The 18886-nt window shown below is 32.8% G+C and overlaps 3 protein-coding genes across 3 annotated transcripts; all 3 read right to left on the bottom strand.

Moving 5' to 3' along the window:
• Positions 1–2943: 2943 nt before the first annotated feature.
• Positions 2944–5181, bottom strand: LOC108862827 (actin-2). Its single transcript, XM_018637077.2, has 5 exons — positions 5033–5181; positions 4485–4556; positions 4003–4396; positions 3303–3916; positions 2944–3226 (listed from the first exon to the last, which is right to left on the bottom strand). The coding sequence occupies exons 2-5, from the start codon at positions 4542–4544 to the stop codon at positions 3161–3163; spliced, it is 1134 nt and encodes a 377-aa protein (XP_018492579.1). The 5' UTR covers positions 4545–4556; positions 5033–5181; the 3' UTR covers positions 2944–3160.
• Positions 5182–12159: 6978 nt separating this feature from the next.
• On the bottom strand, positions 12160–12863 carry LOC108859295 (RING-H2 finger protein ATL78-like). The gene is made up of 2 exons (XM_018633183.2): positions 12449–12863; positions 12160–12275 (listed from the first exon to the last, which is right to left on the bottom strand). The coding sequence occupies exons 1-2, from the start codon at positions 12794–12796 to the stop codon at positions 12231–12233; spliced, it is 393 nt and encodes a 130-aa protein (XP_018488685.1). The 5' UTR covers positions 12797–12863; the 3' UTR covers positions 12160–12230.
• A 2817-nt stretch (positions 12864–15680) lies between these two features.
• On the bottom strand, positions 15681–16509 carry LOC108859332 (RING-H2 finger protein ATL77). Its single transcript, XM_018633223.2, has one exon. It carries the CDS (start codon positions 16457–16459, stop codon positions 15818–15820), a length of 642 nt encoding a protein of 213 aa, XP_018488725.1. The 5' UTR covers positions 16460–16509; the 3' UTR covers positions 15681–15817.
• Between the last annotated feature and the right edge of the window lie 2377 nt (positions 16510–18886).

Here is an 18886-nt window from a genome sequence, read left to right as displayed (position 1 = left end):
AACAGTTTAAACAAAATAAATTAATAAACCAAAACAAAAAGTGATATTATATTTGTAACAAGACTCTAGCCAATAACGAGAATAATGAATAATTAATCAACTTATGTGACCAAAACATATATTAAACATGTTGTTCAACAAAATCTTACTTTCGGCTAGTAGAAGAATTTTAACTTTTGAAAAATGTCAAATATTTAATTTCAAAGCCGGCAACTATATACATATACCTCAAGTAGACATTAGTGAATGTCTTCATAACCAAATTTATCTTTCATAGAGAAAAATGAGTAAGTTATATATGGATTGCATTTCTTATAGAATTCTCATAAATAAGTATGAGATTTGCAAAAAAAAATATTTGAATTATTTTTTGAGTATGTTTGATCAAGAAATTTACATTCCCACTGCACAATAAACACACAAAACGACATTGTTAATAACCTAACCATAAAATTTCCATGAATATCAAACATAACTAAAATAGAAAGTGAAAAAGTGAACTAAAAAAACCTTCAATAGGACTATGGTTGTTAACCATATCAGGGCAATCAGGGAAATGCACCCACATAATAGGCTACTTCTATCCACAAACAACTTGAACTTAAACCATTCAATCCTAATAGTGATCTCCCATGCCTTCAACATAAGGTAACCAGTTAAAGTTACCCCAAAGAAGATCAGACGTCCATTAGATCTGTAATCTTTAGGAGATGAGGGTGGTGGGGCAGAAACTGAAGAAGAATGTGGAGGTGGAGGTGGAGGTGGATGATGAATCGTTTTGTTGTCATCCCTTCCTACAGCAAAGCCGGTAAACACTAGTCCAGTCACCAGGGCAGTGACGTAAAGAGCATGAAGAATTTTTGAGACAAATAAAAACCTGAGAAATTGGATTGAGAAATCAGCTAAGAGACATGGAAAAGAGGAGATATAGATGATTACCTTTTGATCTGTTTTTCACTAGAATTATCCATCAATGAAGCAATCGCAGAGAAGAAAAGAGAAGAGAGAGAGAATAAATGGGGATGGAGATGGTAATTACGGCTGGGTTGTGAGTCAAGCAGTGGAAGAGAGTGAGAAAGAAGAAATGTGGATGGAGATGGTAATTACGGCTGGGTTTCGGGTCAAACCCGCCCCGTTTGATCCGCCAATCTACAGATTTCTTTTTTCTTTTTTTTTTCTGAAAAAATCTGATTCCACAACCCACAAACACATAAATTTATATTCGCATCTATCCTGTTTAGTTTTATAGATAACCTGCTGGATCTGCTGGTTATTGTTTTTTCAAAATAATTTTTCAATTTAATTTTTCTAAAAAATAATATATATAATATATTTATAACTAAAATATTATAGTTATAAATATTGAAACTCAAACCAGATTAACATATTGAATGACTGGGTTTATAGGTTCGACCATAGCTCCGAATCGGATTTAAGACCGGTGATTTAAATACTAAAATATTTTAAATAGACAAAATCCTTACAAATTAAAAAAAAGTTTGTTAAATTATTAATAAAGTTTTAAATCATAAAATATCCTGCACTTTTAAGCGTGTATTAAAACATTATCATTTTTATTTTTATTGGCTTAATTATATAGTTGACTCCAGAATCTTTTAAGCCGGTGATATTGTAATGTCGATACTATTAAATTTAGAACATGTCCAGTTGATATTAATTCAGTCCAAGTAATTATTTTTTCATGTTATCGGTTGGAACTATATATATATATGACAAACTAAAAAATTCAGTATATTTTATATCTCAAAATAAAGCTTCAATTTAAATTCATGAATTTATGTGCTTGAAGTGTGGGTCAAAATTTGAATAGACAACTATGATTGTAGACAAATTTGAATAGACGAAGAAAAAAAGTGTTTGCGAGATCAACTTTTAAATTGAAATTATTTTATAAAATTGACAAAACAAATTTTGATTAAGATTTATAAATAAATATAATTACAAAAACATAAATATGATTATAAATTAAAAATGAAAATTAAATTTCAAAAAAAGATATTAAAACAAAAATATACCCGCCCTTTGAAAGGACGGATCATAATCTAGTAAAATATTAAAAAGGAGTTTATAGAATAATATGTTTAATGATGTGTATTTTGAATTATGTATTATTAAGTAAACCTAAAAGAGTTTGGATCCTAAATAGATAATAATCATAGTTATAAAATATATGAATCTAAAATGTTATTGAATGAATCGATTTGAACATATATAAAACCCGAATAAGACCTAAGAGCACCATTAACCCTGGTTGCTTAAGGAGTGCTTAATAATTTTTTTAGTTAAAAAAAAAGAAAGAGAAAGAGTAGAAGATGATGAAAGTGCTTAAGTAAGCGTTTGAAAGTGATGTTGCTTGAACTGTTTGTCGGTGAACAAGCTGCTAATTGGTTCTTTTTTTAATTTTTCTTTTTCAGATAAAAAATGTTTTTTAAGCATCCCACTTAATAATTTAGGATTAATGATGCTAAGCGGTTATTTTCTGTTGAACCCTAAACCCGGAAATAACCATATGGACCCAATCCGGGGAATCAAGGTATAGCCAAATGTGTTGATATATATTAAAATCAATTCAAAATTCCAGTAACATTATTATAATGTACAATGTACATCATGTAAAAGGATTATAAATCAAATAGTAACCACGACGACATGCTTGGAATGGTTTATTGGTATCCCATTAGAATTGTAGCGGTTAGTATCTTATTGTGTCAAATCTACTTTAGCTAAGTAACATTCATCACTGAAATGTCACAACTTACAATAGACGATAGTTAGTTCTGCTTTCATGCTCAATCATTCAGACTCACTCTTGATATACCAACAGGGTGATGCCAAATAGTGGTATCTCATACAATAGTTATATTAAGTTATTAACAATGCAAAGGTTCTTTCTTCCCAGTTTAGAAAGAAATTATGGAAAAATAAGGAATAAAGAGGCATATATCAATTCGATCACTCAGGGCTACAAAACAATGGACTAAAAAGCAAAAGTTTCTTGAAACGCAGACGTAATGTAAAACCCAGAGAGTTTGTCACACACATAAACGAAATCAAAGGGAAATGAAACAAACAAATGGAGAAAGCAAATATAAAAGAAAAAATCATAAAACCCATCTTTTAGCCTTCTCCTTGATACAGCTTAGAAGCATTTTCTGTGGACAATCCCTGGACCTGCCTCATCATACTCAGCCTTGGAGATCCACATCTGATGACACCAAAGATATAAACAATCAGCTCCCATACTTGCAAAGAAATAAATAAAAAATCATGTCAATATTTACCTGCTGGAATGTGCTGAGGGAAGCAAGAATGGAACCACCGATCCAGACACTGTACTTCCTCTCCGGAGGTGCAACGACCTTAATCTTCATGCTGCTTGGTGCAAGTGCTGTGATCTCTTTGCTCATACGGTCTGCGATACCCGAGAACATAGTGGTTCCACCACTGAGCACAATGTTACCGTACAAGTCCTTCCTGATATCCACGTCACACTTCATGATCGAGTTGTAGGTCGTCTCGTGGATTCCAGCAGCTTCCATTCCCACGAACGAAGGCTGGAACAGAACCTCTGGGCACCTGAATCTCTCGGCACCGATGGTGATCACTTGCCCGTCGGGTAACTCGTAGTTCTTCTCGATGGAAGAGCTGGTTTTGGAGGTCTCCATCTCCTGCTCGTAGTCGACAGCGACAAAGGAAAGCTTCTCCTTGATGTCTCTTACAATTTCCCGCTCTGCTGTTGTGGTGAACATGTAGCCTCTCTCGGTAAGGATCTTCATGAGGTAATCAGTAAGGTCACGACCAGCGAGGTCAAGACGGAGGATGGCGTGTGGAAGAGAGAAACCCTCGTAGATTGGCACAGTGTGAGACACACCATCACCAGAATCCAGCACAATACCTGTTCAAGGAAAGAGATCATCAGCGCTCAGTTTCAAAGATCATCACATGAGTACATACAAAAAGAGAGGCTTAAGATGTACTAACCGGTAGTACGACCACTGGCGTAAAGGGAGAGAACGGCTTGGATGGCGACATACATAGCCGGAGAGTTGAAAGTTTCGAACATGATCTGGGTCATCTTCTCTCTGTTGGCCTTAGGGTTAAGAGGAGCCTCGGTAAGAAGAACAGGGTGCTCTTCAGGAGCAATACGGAGCTCATTGTAGAAAGTGTGATGCCAGATCTTCTCCATGTCATCCCAGTTGCTCACAACACCATGCTCGATAGGGTATTTCAAGGTGAGGATACCTCTCTTGGACTGTGCTTCGTCACCAACGTAGGCATCCTTCTGGTTCATCCCAACCATGACACCGTGATGTCTTGGCCTACCAACAACACTCGGGAATACAGCCCTGGGAGCATCATCACCAGCAAAACCAGCCTGTACACATGAATTATTAGTTTATAAAACAAAAGAATCATCCAGAGATCTGATAAAAGAGAGTAAAGAGACGACAAGTAAAACTAACCTTGACCATTCCGGTACCATTGTCACAGACGATGGGTTGAATATCATCAGCCTCAGCCATTTTTTTAATAAGCTGCACAAAACATAAATAGTTGAATACTCTGAAAATGAACCCTGACTGAACCAAGAACTGATCATAAATAGTTTCCAATTCAACGTGTATGACACTAGATATATTCCTAAAAATCGATAATCTTGCAACTTCAACACATCCATAAACAGAGCATAGTTCATTAGGAAAATTTTATGATGTAGCTTCCCTCAATCGCTACTCAAAACTTCAACTATCCGTAACAGTTGAGATTTCAATCGACATCTACAAATGAAAACCAGATGATCTGAATCTGGATCTATCCCTATTGAGATCAAGATCAAAGTCAATACAAATCCTTGTGACTCGATCGAGCGATCGGTCAACTGAAATCGATTTCTAGGAATGTCAAACGACTAAAGAGAGTTTCGTAGATCCAAATTCAAGTTCCAGATCTCTACCAAATTCAGGAAAACAACATCTAGATCCAAGAGATAAGGTAGATCCAGAAAGTATACCTTTGAAGGAGAAAGATCGGAAGAAGAAGAAGATGAGATCGGAAGAAGAAACGAGGAACCAAAGGAGATTCCGCTATAAGCTTCCTTCCTTCTCTCTCTCTTCTCGCAGGAGATGATAAACGGCCGATGAACAATCAATTCAAAGGGTGGAAAAGAATTGTTAGTTGAATTTATAAAGGCGGGTTTTATCTGTTCAACTTTCTTTTCGGCCATTCAAAAAAAAAATTTAAGTAAAAAAAAAAGATATTTGACAGAGACGAATCATTTCGGCCACAGGTAAAGATAACGTGACCTGGCTGTCAGACAGCCTTTTCCCTCGTGTTAACTCTTTTTTGAAATTTCATTAATGATTTCAGCCGTTGGATTAATTATGATTTAATTTGTTTTTGCTGAGATGGCTTCACTGTGATCTACGTACTCGGCCTAATATGACAGCTCCATTTTTTGGTTTTATTAATTTAGCTAATGTTTTTTCTGTTAAAGAAAAACTATTCCGGCTCTCAAATTAGGTAATTTAGCTAATATTATACTTTGTATTTTAGTTATAATTTTAGGGTATTTTTTTGAAAATAAATATCATTTTAAAATTTAGTGAAAAATTTATCAATTTTATATGTTACATAAGTTTTAATATATTCTTTTATTGATTGAAATATGGTTAGATGTATAAACAGTAATGTTTTTGTTTAGAAAATATGTAAAATTACATATTTTCTAATTTGTGTGCATAAATACAATTAAATTAAAATAGAATGAACTTAACCGAGTCAATCCAGGCAACGATGGTCGTGGTTGGCTTGTCCATTTGGATTTCACAGAATTCAATGTAACTAATCCTTTTTTATTTGAATCGAATCCTATTCAAAAAAATTAAAGTGGAAATAGTAAGATCAGGCCATGAAAGAAAGTGACTCTCATGATGAAATATTAATATTTTTATCGTATTCACAATTAGTGTATTAGATAGTGGCTAGTCATGTACATCCGAATTCGTCAAAACGATTTATCATGTTAATTATATATGGTTGCTGGCACACAAATAATAGTTGTGTTATTTTTTAAAACATTATTTCATTTGTTTAACTAATGTTTGTCGCACCGTTAGGTTTTGCATAACTAGGACGGTGGAGTTGGGATACCAATACAGTGAGTCTACCTACCCATTTTCTTAATTATCAGAAAGTTCGAACCGAAGTTCAAATTCTTCGTAAGGTTCAAAAAAAAAAAGTTCAAATTCTTCGATGCCCGAAACCACAATGTGTATTATAATTAATTTTAACACTTGGACTGGAAACATTTGACATAATGACTATGGTCTTTTCCAGTTGCGATAATTGACCTCTGATGAATTAAAATTAATTTTCTTATGCCATTGCCATGCATGTACTTTTAAACGTCAAAGCTATCTTAGATGATCGTAACTTATACATGAACGATACATCGAGAATAGAACGTATATATGAACTATATATCTGAGAATAGAAGTTTTTTCTTAATCTCAAACACTAACGTTATGTGTAGATTCAGAGTTTTGAGGCACCTGGCACAGAACAATGTATTAATATGGATTTTTTATCCTGAAATAGATTTTACCTTTGAAATTCAAGATACTTATAAAAAAACAAAAATAGCACCAAATCAAGTTTTGTCACAAAAATAGTATCATAAGGAATAAAATAACCAAAAGAAATTTTATTGAAGGGTAAATATGTATTTATAATTTTTAGGTTAATTAATCTAAAATTTAAGGTTTAGAGTTAAAAGGTAGAATTTTAGGAATGTACTCAAATTTTTAAAAATAAAAAATAAAAATGAAAATTTTCAAAACAAAAATGTATTATTTTGGTCATTTTATTTTTTGAGTGTTATTTTGTGATAAAACTTTAAAAAATGCTATTTTAAAGATTTGTCCATATTTATAAGTTATTTTGATTTACATAAAGTGGGATACACATATAGTGAAAGTGAGATAACAAACGGAGTATCCTAAACGTATGTATGATAGTTAGGTCAAATCATCGGGGCTATAGCAAGCTGAGCAATGACACTTCTATTCTCGTAATGTTTTGCCCAGCAAAAAAGAAAGATCCTCGTAAACTTCATATGTTGTTGAAAGATGAAAACTAAAAAATTCAACTTTTCGCGATCCACGTGAATCGCACGTGCTAAATACAATCCCAGAGGAGTGAGAGACTACCAAAACGTTGCGTCCATCATCACGAAACTGCTTCTCAGTTTCATAGCTACCAGCTTACCATTATGATTACATTTAATTCCCACTCTTTATTATATGGGTTATATGAAGCATGCCATGTTCATGTTTTTTAATATAAAGTTACACTAGATCATGACCCGCTCGACTGAGCGGATGTCAATTTTTTTTATCTTTGTTCGTAATAAATGTTATACATGATTGCTATGTGTACTAATTTTAAATTTTGAGAAATAAAAATGTGTTCTAATGTGTTTAAATAAACAATGTGTACTAATGTGTTTAAATAAACAATGTGTTTTGATTTTGATTTTGTACATTACAAAGTTTAATTTTTTAAAATAATTATTACATAATTTTAAAGTGAATTTTATATCTGAGGTCTAATTTTGATTTTGGTTTAGTACATTACAAAGATATGGATTATCAGATAAATAATCACATTTGGTTACCACGGTCTCTCCTGAAAAATTCAACTTGTATTGATGTGCAGTTGGTCGATATTTTCCAGAAGCAGCCGTAACTTTAAAAGTTTCGATAGTCTTCCACTCTCCAACTGGTAAATCACGTTGCATACGATAAATCTGATTCCTTTGGCACGCATCTGCAATCTTTACACCGTATAAAACAAAAAAAGAACAGATTTATAAACCAATAGAATAGAAAAAAACTTATAAAAGCTGAAACAAATGTAAGTACAGATTCATCTGCGAGGATGCACTCAAATGTGTCGCCTCCAAAACCGATGTTTTGTTTCCGACAATGAAGAACTTTAACTCGAATTTTCCAATTGTTTCTTAAAGGTTTCACACCATCTATCATAACTAAAGTGTTAGGTTTCGACATTTGTTTAATTGAGAGTTTTTGTGAATGTCGTATGGTGAATAGGAAGTCGAGTATTTATGGACAAATTTTTGTGAGGTCAAAAAGAATATTTAACATTCAATTAAATCAACCATAATAAATACAAATATTACAATTTGATTGACTCCTAAATTTTAGCTTAGGGTAAGATATACTTGGAGAATGAGATTTTCCATAACTGATTATTTAAACAACTTGGAGAAATGGGTTTTCTATAAAAGAATATTGACTGTATTTTTAAAGGAAAAAATATTCGATAATCAATTACATTAACCATAGTAATATAGCAGAACATCGATTTTATGAGAAATACTTGGGTTCACCCCTAGAGTGAACCTTTAGGTTCACCCAACCAATAGAATTTCGTTATTTCATATTCAATATCTTTTAAAAAAGGAAACAAAATATTATCAAGTTTTATTATATTTTTAAAATAAAAAATAAATATAAAATAATAGTAATCACAAAAAAAAGATTTTATATTTAAAATACCGTCAGCAAAACACTAAACTATAAACCCTAAATCATAAATATTAAATCCATGGTAAACCCTTGGATAAATCCTAGATCTTTGGATTTAAAAAAAGATATTTTTAACATAATCAGCAAAACACTAAACCCTAAACCCTAAATACTAAACCCTAAAACCTTGGGTAAATCATAAACCCTTGGATAAATCTTAAACTGTAGGATTTAGAATTTATCCAACCATTTTGGATTTACCAAGGGTTTAGGGTTTACCTAAGGGTTTAGGGTTTAGGATTTAGGATTTAGGGTTTAGTGTTTGGCTGATTGTGTTAAAAATATATTTTTCTAAAAAGTATTTTTGTTTGCAATTAATATTAATTTTTAGTTTTTAGTTTAAAAATATTAATATAATTTGACAATATTTTGTTTCCTTTTTAAAAGATACTGAATATAAAATAACGAAATTCTATTGGTTGGGTGAACCTAAAAGTTCACTCTAGGGGTGAACCTAAGAATTTCTCCGATTTTATTGTTTCCTAGATTTTAGGTTTGATAGAATAAATTTGGAGAAGAATATTTTCCATAACCGAATTTTAAAACTTGCAATATTATTAAATCTGATATTGTAGGCATGTTAAATCAACTTGGAGAAGTGGTTTTCCATAACCGATTTTTAAAACTTGTGATATTATTAAATCTGATATTGTAGGCATGTTAAATCAACTTGGAGAAGTGGTTTTGCTATAAAAGATTATTTAGTGTATATTTTAAAATTGAGAGATTCGATTTTTTAAAGGAACAATATGGACCAATCTTAAGATGAATTATATATAATAGCAATATATATGTATCTTACTATATATATATATATATAATTTCTAGAACATATATTCTCAGTAACTTAGTATCTAATTGCTGTGTATGTGACGATTCATATGTATCTTAGTATTCTAACTATATATATATATATTATATATAATTTCAATATGGATAAACAGATGAATGGTACGTATTTCAGAAGAATGATATCTATATATTATATCTATATATTATATATAATTGCAATATGGACAATCTATATATATATATATATTATATATATATTATATATAGTTGCAATATGGACAAACAGATGAATTATGAATATATATATATATAGTTGCAATATGGACAAACAGATGAATTATGTATAATTGCAATATAAAGGTAAGATTTAGTTTCATAGCAATGGTACGTATTATATCTTAGTCTATAAATCGACATGTAATAATGGTACGTATTAAATCCACATGTAATCATATGTATGTGGAAATTGTATATAGTATGTATTATAAATAAGGATTAGATGTTTAATTTAAATTTAAGAAGTTTACCTTTAAAATCCACATATAAGAAGTTGTAATGTTTATGTTTTAATAAGATAGATATATATGGCAGGCCACGTTCATGTCTTTTTCTTGTAGAAAAGTCATTCAAGGTTAGTTTTCTCTGGATTTAGAATGTAAATGGATTGATTGATCCTAGATGTCTATCTTTTCTCCATCTTAACTTTATTAGTAGTGGCACACCACAATCCACCCACAAAGTTTTTTTTTTTTTTTTTTTGCTTTTCTGGGATATGGATTGATTACCTATAAATTGAAAATGGTAAAAAACCCAGGGAATCATTCACTTCTTTTTTTGTAAAAAACCCAGGGAATCATTCACTTCTTATTATGAAAAAAATCAATTGTCTGGTATAATACTGTTTTTCCAATGGTGAGTCCCATATTTATTTATCTATTATTCTCTCCGTTTCATAAAATGCATGTTTTAGAAAGAAAAAATATTTCAAAAAGATATATTTTGTATTTTGATACATTTTATTAACTAATAATTATTAATCGTATTTTTAAAATTGATTATATTTATTGAAATAGATAATCACAAAGTATGCATTTATAACCAAATTTACAATATTTTATTAATATGTGTGAAAAAAGTTAAAAGACATATTATTTTGAAAAAGGAGGAGTACACTGATATATATACAATAGTATAAAGGATGTCATCCAAGCATGAAAGAAATTTGTGTTTCATCAAAATAAATTTGTATATATATACTAAAATAAAGTTTCTGAAAGTAAATGATACAAGCATGAAGCCATCCGTCCAATAATGTTAAATGAAATTCGTTTTGCTATCTATTTATTTAAAAATGTTTTAAGCACAAATGATGTTTAAACACACACACACACTTATGAATTCATTGATAAAATCAGACATTAAAATAGATAACAGGCGAACAAGAAAGATGTAAAAAAGGACAGAAATGAAATGTGCCAAAATAAAATAGTTAACCCGATTTATTTTCTCTATTCAATTTGAGGTTTGGTGTACCTTTTCAAAATGAATGACATCGTTCAATTATTAAAGTTAGTGAATTATTGCTGGGAAAAAAGAAAGTTATTGAGTTGTACATGAATTGATAATAGTAGATCAAGAACCTGACCGTTATTTGTTGGGCTTTATATATAGGCCCATAAACATCTGACAACTACTAATCCAGTCTCCCAAGAATCTGAGAATATGTTGGCGCCAACGAAGGGATGAGATATTTACTTGAATTTAAGTCTGGACTTCGAAAGTTGAAACCATGTTCTGATGCAGTAGTTTTAGCTTACCCGTTGTTCTAACAGTGCACTGATTCTCTATAGTCTCAAATATTCCAAGGTTGTCTCTTCAATAAAGTATAAACAACAAACTTTTTGGTAGTTCTGTTACATTTACTGCTCTCTCAGTATGTTTTTCAGTGTTAGATGATTGGTTTTTAGCACTTAATGGTCCAGATTCCGCGACCTCAGTTTGGTAAGAAAGAGAAAACAGATTCTGATTTCTGACAGCCACAAGCAATGGTTGTTAATTTATCGTACCGTTTTTAGCTTTTCTGTGATTAGTAGTACTACATTATTAAAAACCACACATTAAATTAGTTATCATCTGATTTAGACTACATGGTGGTTTTCTTGCTCAGACTCCATTCTACTTTATACCGTTTGTTCTAAGTGTAACCTATATCTTTTATCTCTTGTGAGGTCCTAGTTGAGTATTCTTGTTTTGTCACGTTTTTATATTGTCTGATCATTATCACAGCTTACTCACTTCACTAAAGTTTTGATAACGATCTGGAGAGCTAGATTATTTAATTTACATAGTTTAGCTTTAATCATTATGGTAACCACTATTAAATAAACAAGTTATATCATGTTTTTAATGAACTTTGAGATTAATCAATTCTATGAGTTGACCAAGTTGATTTGCTGCCCTCACTTAAGTGTTTTTCCTTCTCAGCTTCCTTATCTTTGTAATTAGAGTTGTTTATAATTTTATTCACTCACGTGAGTCTAGCATCTTCTACTGCGAAGGTTAAAGAGTGAAGAAAGCAACATGTAATAATGTTTTAAAACTGTACAGTGGAAATGAGAACTCTGTTCTGAATATTGAACTACAGGTAAGCTGCCACTGGCAGTACATACATATCAAGCTTTACAACATAACGTCACCTAAGCCTAGTTGACTTGTAATTAGAAGCCATGTATAAATCTTTCCGGTCCTAGCGGTGCTATTTGCATCCTATAGCTGTCCTGTGGTGGTTGATTAGATGATGAGGTCCTCTCACTGCATCCAGCTATCTTCTGGCAACTCTGAATGAGACAGTCCCTGCAAGTGGGACAAGATGAGTGTGAACTTAGCCATTTGTCTATACACCGAACATGGAACCCATGGTGACACTTTGGCAAAAGCTTGACTCGCTCTCCGGACACAAACTCCGAGAGACATATGGCACACTCTGTATCAAGACCAGGCAGATTCATCTCTGGAGAGTAACTTACCGTCTGGAAACTCTTCAAGGCTTTTCGTTTGACCCCTGTGTTGGCCAAGCGAACCGCAAGCTCGTCACTAGCTTCTGATGATAACAAATTGGAGTACCTCAACATACATCTAATGATAGAATGCAGTCCAAGTGAGCAAACTAGTGCGCATAAGAGGACTGATAGGACCATGACAACATTTGCATCAAAGCTCATATGGTGTGCATAAGAGTGTGATGCTTCCTGAGCCTCTGCAAATGGAGGAGATGCCATGGTAGGTGGTTGATAAGCTGTGTGAAGCAGCATCCTTCTTGAGTAAAAGTTTCCAAGAAAATCTTGAATAGTGGGAGAAAAAGTTGTAGTCGACATGATAAAACCTAGTTTGAAGAGTTAGATAGAAAGATAGATCTTCTAGGTTTTGTTGCAAGTTCTATATATAGTGGAAAGGTAATGGTTTAATATATTCTGATATATTAATGGGAAATAGTTTTAATCAATCGAATTTTCTTAATTATGGTTGGTGGAATATGCTGGGGAAATTAGCAATTAATGGGATTTTAGATATTAGTCGATATCTAGTATGGATTCTCCACTGAATTTGAATAATATTTTAGTGTGTTTTCTTATTGAAAATGGGGCCTTCATACCATTTACTACAATTGTAGTGCCATGTGGCAGTAAAATTAGCAAATCAAATACTCAAGAGTTGCTCACAGGGACCCATGATCTTTAGCTGAAGCAGCCATGAACTTTCCCTAATCTTTAAGACGGCATTGAGATAATACAACTCATGAGTCTTGGAACATTTCACTGGCTTCTCTCTGTTCCTTCTTAGATATTAAGGCTTGATGTTTGATGCAAACTAGTGACTTCCATCTATACTGATTATCTTTGATTTAGATCCAAATGATGTATTAACTAGGGGTAGATATTTATGTATTTGATGCTGCAGAGCAGGGAGAATCTATCCTCCGACACTAGTCTCACTCTGAAAATTACATAAAGACTATAAGCCTATCTGAGAACGACGTGTCTTTTCTTTTGTTTGTGCCACTAGGTTCCATATAGCTGGTTAGACAGGTAGTGGTCTGTTTTTTATCCCTTACCTGAAAGTGATTTAACTTTGCCTTTATTGCTTTATGTTGCTTGGAATACCATGTGATACTCGTGCGTCCTTTGCTTGACATTCTTGATTTGGTAGTCTTCCTATTGTAAGTGGTTCAGATGGTGTGATAAAGTGAGATTGGGGTATACTTGGAACACTAACCTTAAGAATATATCTGGGTGCAATTGATTTTGAAATGGTTTGGCCTCGTTCAATGTCATTGAAAGTCATGTAACTAGTTTCAGGAGCACTCTAATTAAATCTCTTCTTGTGCTAGAATTTGCATTTCTTTAATACACAGGTTTTAGCTCTTTTAATTCTTTGTCTAGGTTTAATCTCTAATACATAGCTTTTAGCTTTTATCTCTTTTAATTATTTGTCTAGGTTCAATCTTTAATTGATCAATCATTCCTACTAATCTTTTTTATCTTGATTATGTAGAGAACTTCAGTTTGTGCTTGGATGAATTGGCACATGTGCCTTTTTGTGTCCACCTTTTGCCCTCTACAAGGTTATGCCGACAGAATTTTTTCCATTTTTTATCTAAAGCTTTAGTATTCCTTTATACTACATAAAGTTGAAACGCGTGTATCTCCTGATTGAAGTGTTTAGTCCAGCAAGACGCTTTGCTTAAAGCTATATTTTACTAGTTAAAACCTATTTCTAGAGATACCATTGTGTCTTCCTTGGGGCCTTGAAGATGGTTCTCTCCCTTCATAGCTGCTTCTTAGTCTAGTAATAGATGGTTCTCTCCACCAAAAACACATGGTGTTTATTGAACAATATATACATTTTTTCTGAAAGAATTTTAAACTTATTCAAATAAAAGAAACCTTTGTACAATGAATACTAGCTACTATGGCATTGAGTTAATGAATTTGTGGAAGTTATGAGAAGAAAGATAGCAAAGAGAAGTTGAGTTCTTCATCTTGATGTGAACCAGGAATCAGTTTCTCGTTAATCATTAATTAAAAGGTTCATATTGTGATGTTTTGTTGTTATTATCCAGCCTTAGATGTTACTATAGTTGTACAATTGCAGTCCAACGAGTAGTTAACTCCAACTGTGACGAACATCACGTTGTTTCAATTTTCACACGGACTATGGTATATTACAACAATATGATTCAATACTTATCTCATATCCCATAAATGCCTTGTGGGCTTATGTTACCTGTAAATCACATTCTTCTGTTGTTAACCAATGTTTTTGAATACCATGACTCAATACAGAGTTTAGCATAGACGTGTTTCTATCACTGCATATTGTTAAGTTGGAGCATTCCATTACGATCACACACCATGTGTGTTTGTTGCCCGATATATTACTATAAGTATTCCTCAAAGTAGCTTTTAGGTTTGACTATTACCCACTCACTTAGGTGGGTTTATTTGACCTAAATATATAACGGGTTGGGTCCACCATGTACCTTTCTAAACACATCAAGTTGATTTGTTTATCATAGGGACTGAGAATCCATAATATATTCTTACCCAAAATACATTCTATGGTCGGTCTTTGCGCATATAGATGTTATTAGTGTGCCAAACCAGTTAGTAGTGGATAGATCTGTGACTTATTAGAATAGACCTAATTACCTAAACCGCATTCTGTAATCTTTGTTACGCTTCTTATTGCAATACCTTGGTGTCCCTGAGCTTCGTCGAAACCATTTATTTCAAACCTTCAAGAGTACTGGTTAGTAGTGGCGGAGCCACATGGTGAGTGGGGGTGGCCCCGGATGATTTTTATAAACTCTATGTAAAATTTTGATAATGATCTTCATGCCCCGGTTGATTCTTTAAAGAATTTTGATATGCCTCCCATAACATTCATCTCTAGATCCGCCCCTGCTGGTTAGTGGTTACTTTGTTACTCTTTGGTTGTGACATGAGATATGCAGATGAGTTCTAAAGCACTTATGAACTTTTCTTGGTAATTTACGCGCGGTTTCAATTGTCAGGAGCGGTCTTGGTCCAACAGAATAAAACATTCGTGTAAGATTTCCAAATTTTTAGAATTTATATAGGTTTATAGTGGCCCCTGAATTATAAAAAGAAAATTGTATTAATATTTATACTAAAATATTTATAGTCTCCAAAATTTGGCCATGTCAAGTGTTATCCAAAACTTTGTAACATTTTGGGCTTCAGGAAAAAATAAAAGCTTCATTGTATTTGATTTTGAATCCTATGGTAGAAACATAAACTTTGTTCAAATTTAAAAGAGAAGAACCAATTAAGTTCTTGAAACCTAACTGTTTCTTGGCATATTCTCTAGCTGCTTTATCTAAAAGTGTTTACTCTTGCTTCAGGTTCTAGAGGAGCAATTCTGACATCTATGCTTTCCCTTGCTGGAACCTGATGATCTTCATCGCAGTCGCCTAAAATCTTTTGGCATGTCTCAACCAGACAGTGTCTGCACTTCGGACAAGTGATATGTTGCGTAAGCCACCTGTCGATACAACGAACGTGGAACCCGTGGTTGCACTTAGGAAGCAGCCGTATTTGTTCTCCAGCTACGAAATCAGACAAACAAATAACACACTCCTCGCCAAGCCCTGAGAGGTTCATCTCACGTGAGTATTTCACTACAGGGAACATCTTGAGAGCTTTCTTCTTGATGCCTTTGTTTGCTGCTGGTGTGGACGGGCTTGAGATGGGATCAGAGATCATGAAACTCGAGTGACGTCTGAACACGCAACGGATTACGAAATGTAACCCGAGTGAGCAGATGATACCACAGACAAGGACAGAGAGAAGAAAGAGAACGTTGCCGCTCAAGTTGTTCTTATCAGGTACATGACCCTGTTGCTGTTGTATGTTGTGAGTAAAGGGAAGTTGCTGAAGCAATTTTCTGGAGATGAAACTTTCAATGGAATGTTCTTGGAAGACTTGAGATGAAGAAGGTAAGTGATCTGGAGACATTTACTCTCTTTTTGTTCTTCTCTTGATTTGGTTTCTCTTGTGCGGTTTTATTTCCTGAAGTAGTTGAAAATGGTGTTTATATATAGGTTTGATGATACTTTAAGCTAGTGGGGACTATAAGAATTATATATTTTTAGAAATGCAATTTATTTTTAAAGCTTATCCAATTCCACCAGTCCTTGTGTGTATAAGATTGTGCCTGTGTCCATATCTTTTCCAAATACAAAATGCTTCTGTAGGGACAATCATTTAGTCTATGAAATAATTTATATATCTTTTTAATAATATAAAAAATACAACATACAATAGTCTTGATATCTATGATTCTTATTTTAATCAAAGAGGAAGGGAGGGACCTTGTTGAGTTGTTGCATCTCTATTATCATGTATGGAGAGTTGTAAAGGAGTGTTGTTTGTTTGTTGCTTTTATAATTCTCTGTATTATTGTGTGCTTTTATTTACATGAGGTATGTCGCTTCATAATTCTCTCCGCGTTTAAATATGTCAAAATAACTTTCTAATAAAAGAAAGTTAACCTGAGTAAATTTCCTAATATTGGAGATGATTGCAACTAAAGCCAGTGAAATTACTATGTGTACAAATAGAATTACGCTATTGCTTATAGTGGACGATAGAAAGGTAGATCTATATACTTTTTGTTTAGACAATTGTCCTTTTCATTTCATATATTTTTATTCTTTACAGGTAATATATGCAAAATCGGTTTTTGTAATGATTTTCCAAGATCTAAATAATATACTTGTCTGCATATTTCTTTTTATCAATATATGTGAACCTTTTTCTGAATTATTGAATTATATTAATAATTATTCGTTTATTCTTTCCGCAAAAAGCCAAAGAAAAGAGGAGGAAACGAAACAGATGTAATCTGCTCTATTGCCCCTTTTCGGTTCTACTCCACAAACGTTATCGTCTGGATTTTGGTTTTGTCTTTTGCGTCGTTATTATCTTCCCTAACCTTATTATTTGGTGCCATGTATAACCTGCTTCTAAACTTTATTGAATGTTGTTTTAATGTTGTTATATAAACTCAAACATAATTCTCCAACCCTCCGAAAGATAGTATGGTTCTAATTTTCTAAATCTACGGAAGTCGATATTCGGTACGATATATTCGTTTACGGTAATAAGAAGTTTGGAAGCTTCATCAAGTTGACTGAAGCATATACCAGTAGATATTGCCCTTAATCAACATCGTAAGCTTTTAGTGAACATTCATATTTTTCTAACTAAAAAGGGGCTTTAGTCTGTATAAATCCTATATGGTATGTTGAGTATTCAATTTAGACAGACTTGGAGATAGATACAAATGAAATTTGTGGTTGTGGACATGGATTAGAGCACCCAAATGAAAAAGAATTCATATACAAGTGGGATCATTTACTTTTCAACCCTACCTTTTTCTCAATTTTTTATTTGCCTCTTTGATTAATTTAATGAGCTGTTGATGAGAAAGTTTATGAGATATAGATCTAGCAGTTGGTGCTAATGAGAAATATTTTGCATCTCACGTAGCCTACTGATAAGTTATAGAATTTGAAAATAATCTTAGTAGTAATCCCATAACTAAAAAGAATAATGTGTAGTGCGTTAAAAGAGATCTTAAGATGAATATTGATTTCCACATAGATATTATCATAGACGCAGTTAAACAAACAGGCAGCATGAAATACGTTTGCAAATATTTGTGTTACTTAATAAAACTAATAATATCCTTCTTTTTCTAATTTTAAATTAAAGCTCTATTCCATAAACTCAATTATGGGATAAGCTGCAAAACTAGAACAAAGAAATTTTAATAAGATCGGTAAAACCGTATAATCTAGCAAACTAAAATCCGTAAGACGACACAAAAAACAGTCGGGTAATAGTTTCATATCAGACTTTATCATTGTTGGTTGGTAAAGAGCAAAGAGCATTCCATTCGCTTTACCTTGTTGATTTTGCTGCCCAAAACGAAGCATGGAAGGGTGAATTGAAGAGCAGGAAAACTATGCCCGGAGGAGCTCCGCATTCTGAGTGATGAGACCGCAATCCACACACGAAGAACAACCGAGATGATTAAAAAGAAAAGGATTCTCTCTGTCGAAAATGATGTTATTATCCTTCTTGTATAGTTAAGAAAAAAAAAACAACACTTATACTAGGATACTAACCAGAAAAAATTCAGTATGTAGTGCTTGTTTCAGTTAGTTTTAACGTTTACGTAGTGTCAGATGTTTGAGTGAAGCTAGGGCAACACTGTTTTGAGAGTTTTATAGTCTGATTTGCGTTTTACAGTAAGTAGAAATATTCTTTTGAAGGTAGGCAAATTTCGAATATAAAAAAAAAGTCTTTTTGAAAAATCTAAGCCTAGTCTACAATGAATAAAATGGTTCATGATTCTTATATTTCATTTTAGGTTCC

The sequence above is a fragment of the Raphanus sativus genome, chromosome 5, assembly GCF_000801105.2.
Source record: "Raphanus sativus cultivar WK10039 chromosome 5, ASM80110v3, whole genome shotgun sequence".
Classification (NCBI taxonomy): Eukaryota; Viridiplantae; Streptophyta; class Magnoliopsida; order Brassicales; family Brassicaceae; genus Raphanus; species Raphanus sativus.
This window is presented reverse-complemented; position numbering and strand designations above follow the sequence as displayed.

What these genes read in the sequence shown, in the direction of transcription:
- LOC108862827 (XM_018637077.2), bottom strand. Translation starts at nt 4,544, where the DNA reads ATGGCTGAGGCTGATGATATTCAACCCATCGTCTGTGACAATGGTACC. An exon ending in CGCCAGTGGTCGTACTACCG is followed by an intron (nt 3,917 to 4,002) that starts GTTAGTACATCT and finishes TTCCTTGAACAG; the next exon opens with GTATTGTGCTGGATTCTGGT. An exon ending in CCCTCAGCACATTCCAGCAG is followed by an intron (nt 3,227 to 3,302) that starts GTAAATATTGAC and finishes TGGTGTCATCAG; the next exon opens with ATGTGGATCTCCAAGGCTGA.
- LOC108859295 (XM_018633183.2), bottom strand. Translation starts at nt 12,796, where the DNA reads ATGTCGACTACAACTTTTTCTCCCACTATTCAAGATTTTCTTGGAAAC. An exon ending in CCTTGAAGAGTTTCCAGACG is followed by an intron (nt 12,276 to 12,448) that starts GTAAGTTACTCT and finishes TCCCACTTGCAG; the next exon opens with GGACTGTCTCATTCAGAGTT.
- LOC108859332 (XM_018633223.2), bottom strand. Translation starts at nt 16,459, where the DNA reads ATGTCTCCAGATCACTTACCTTCTTCATCTCAAGTCTTCCAAGAACAT.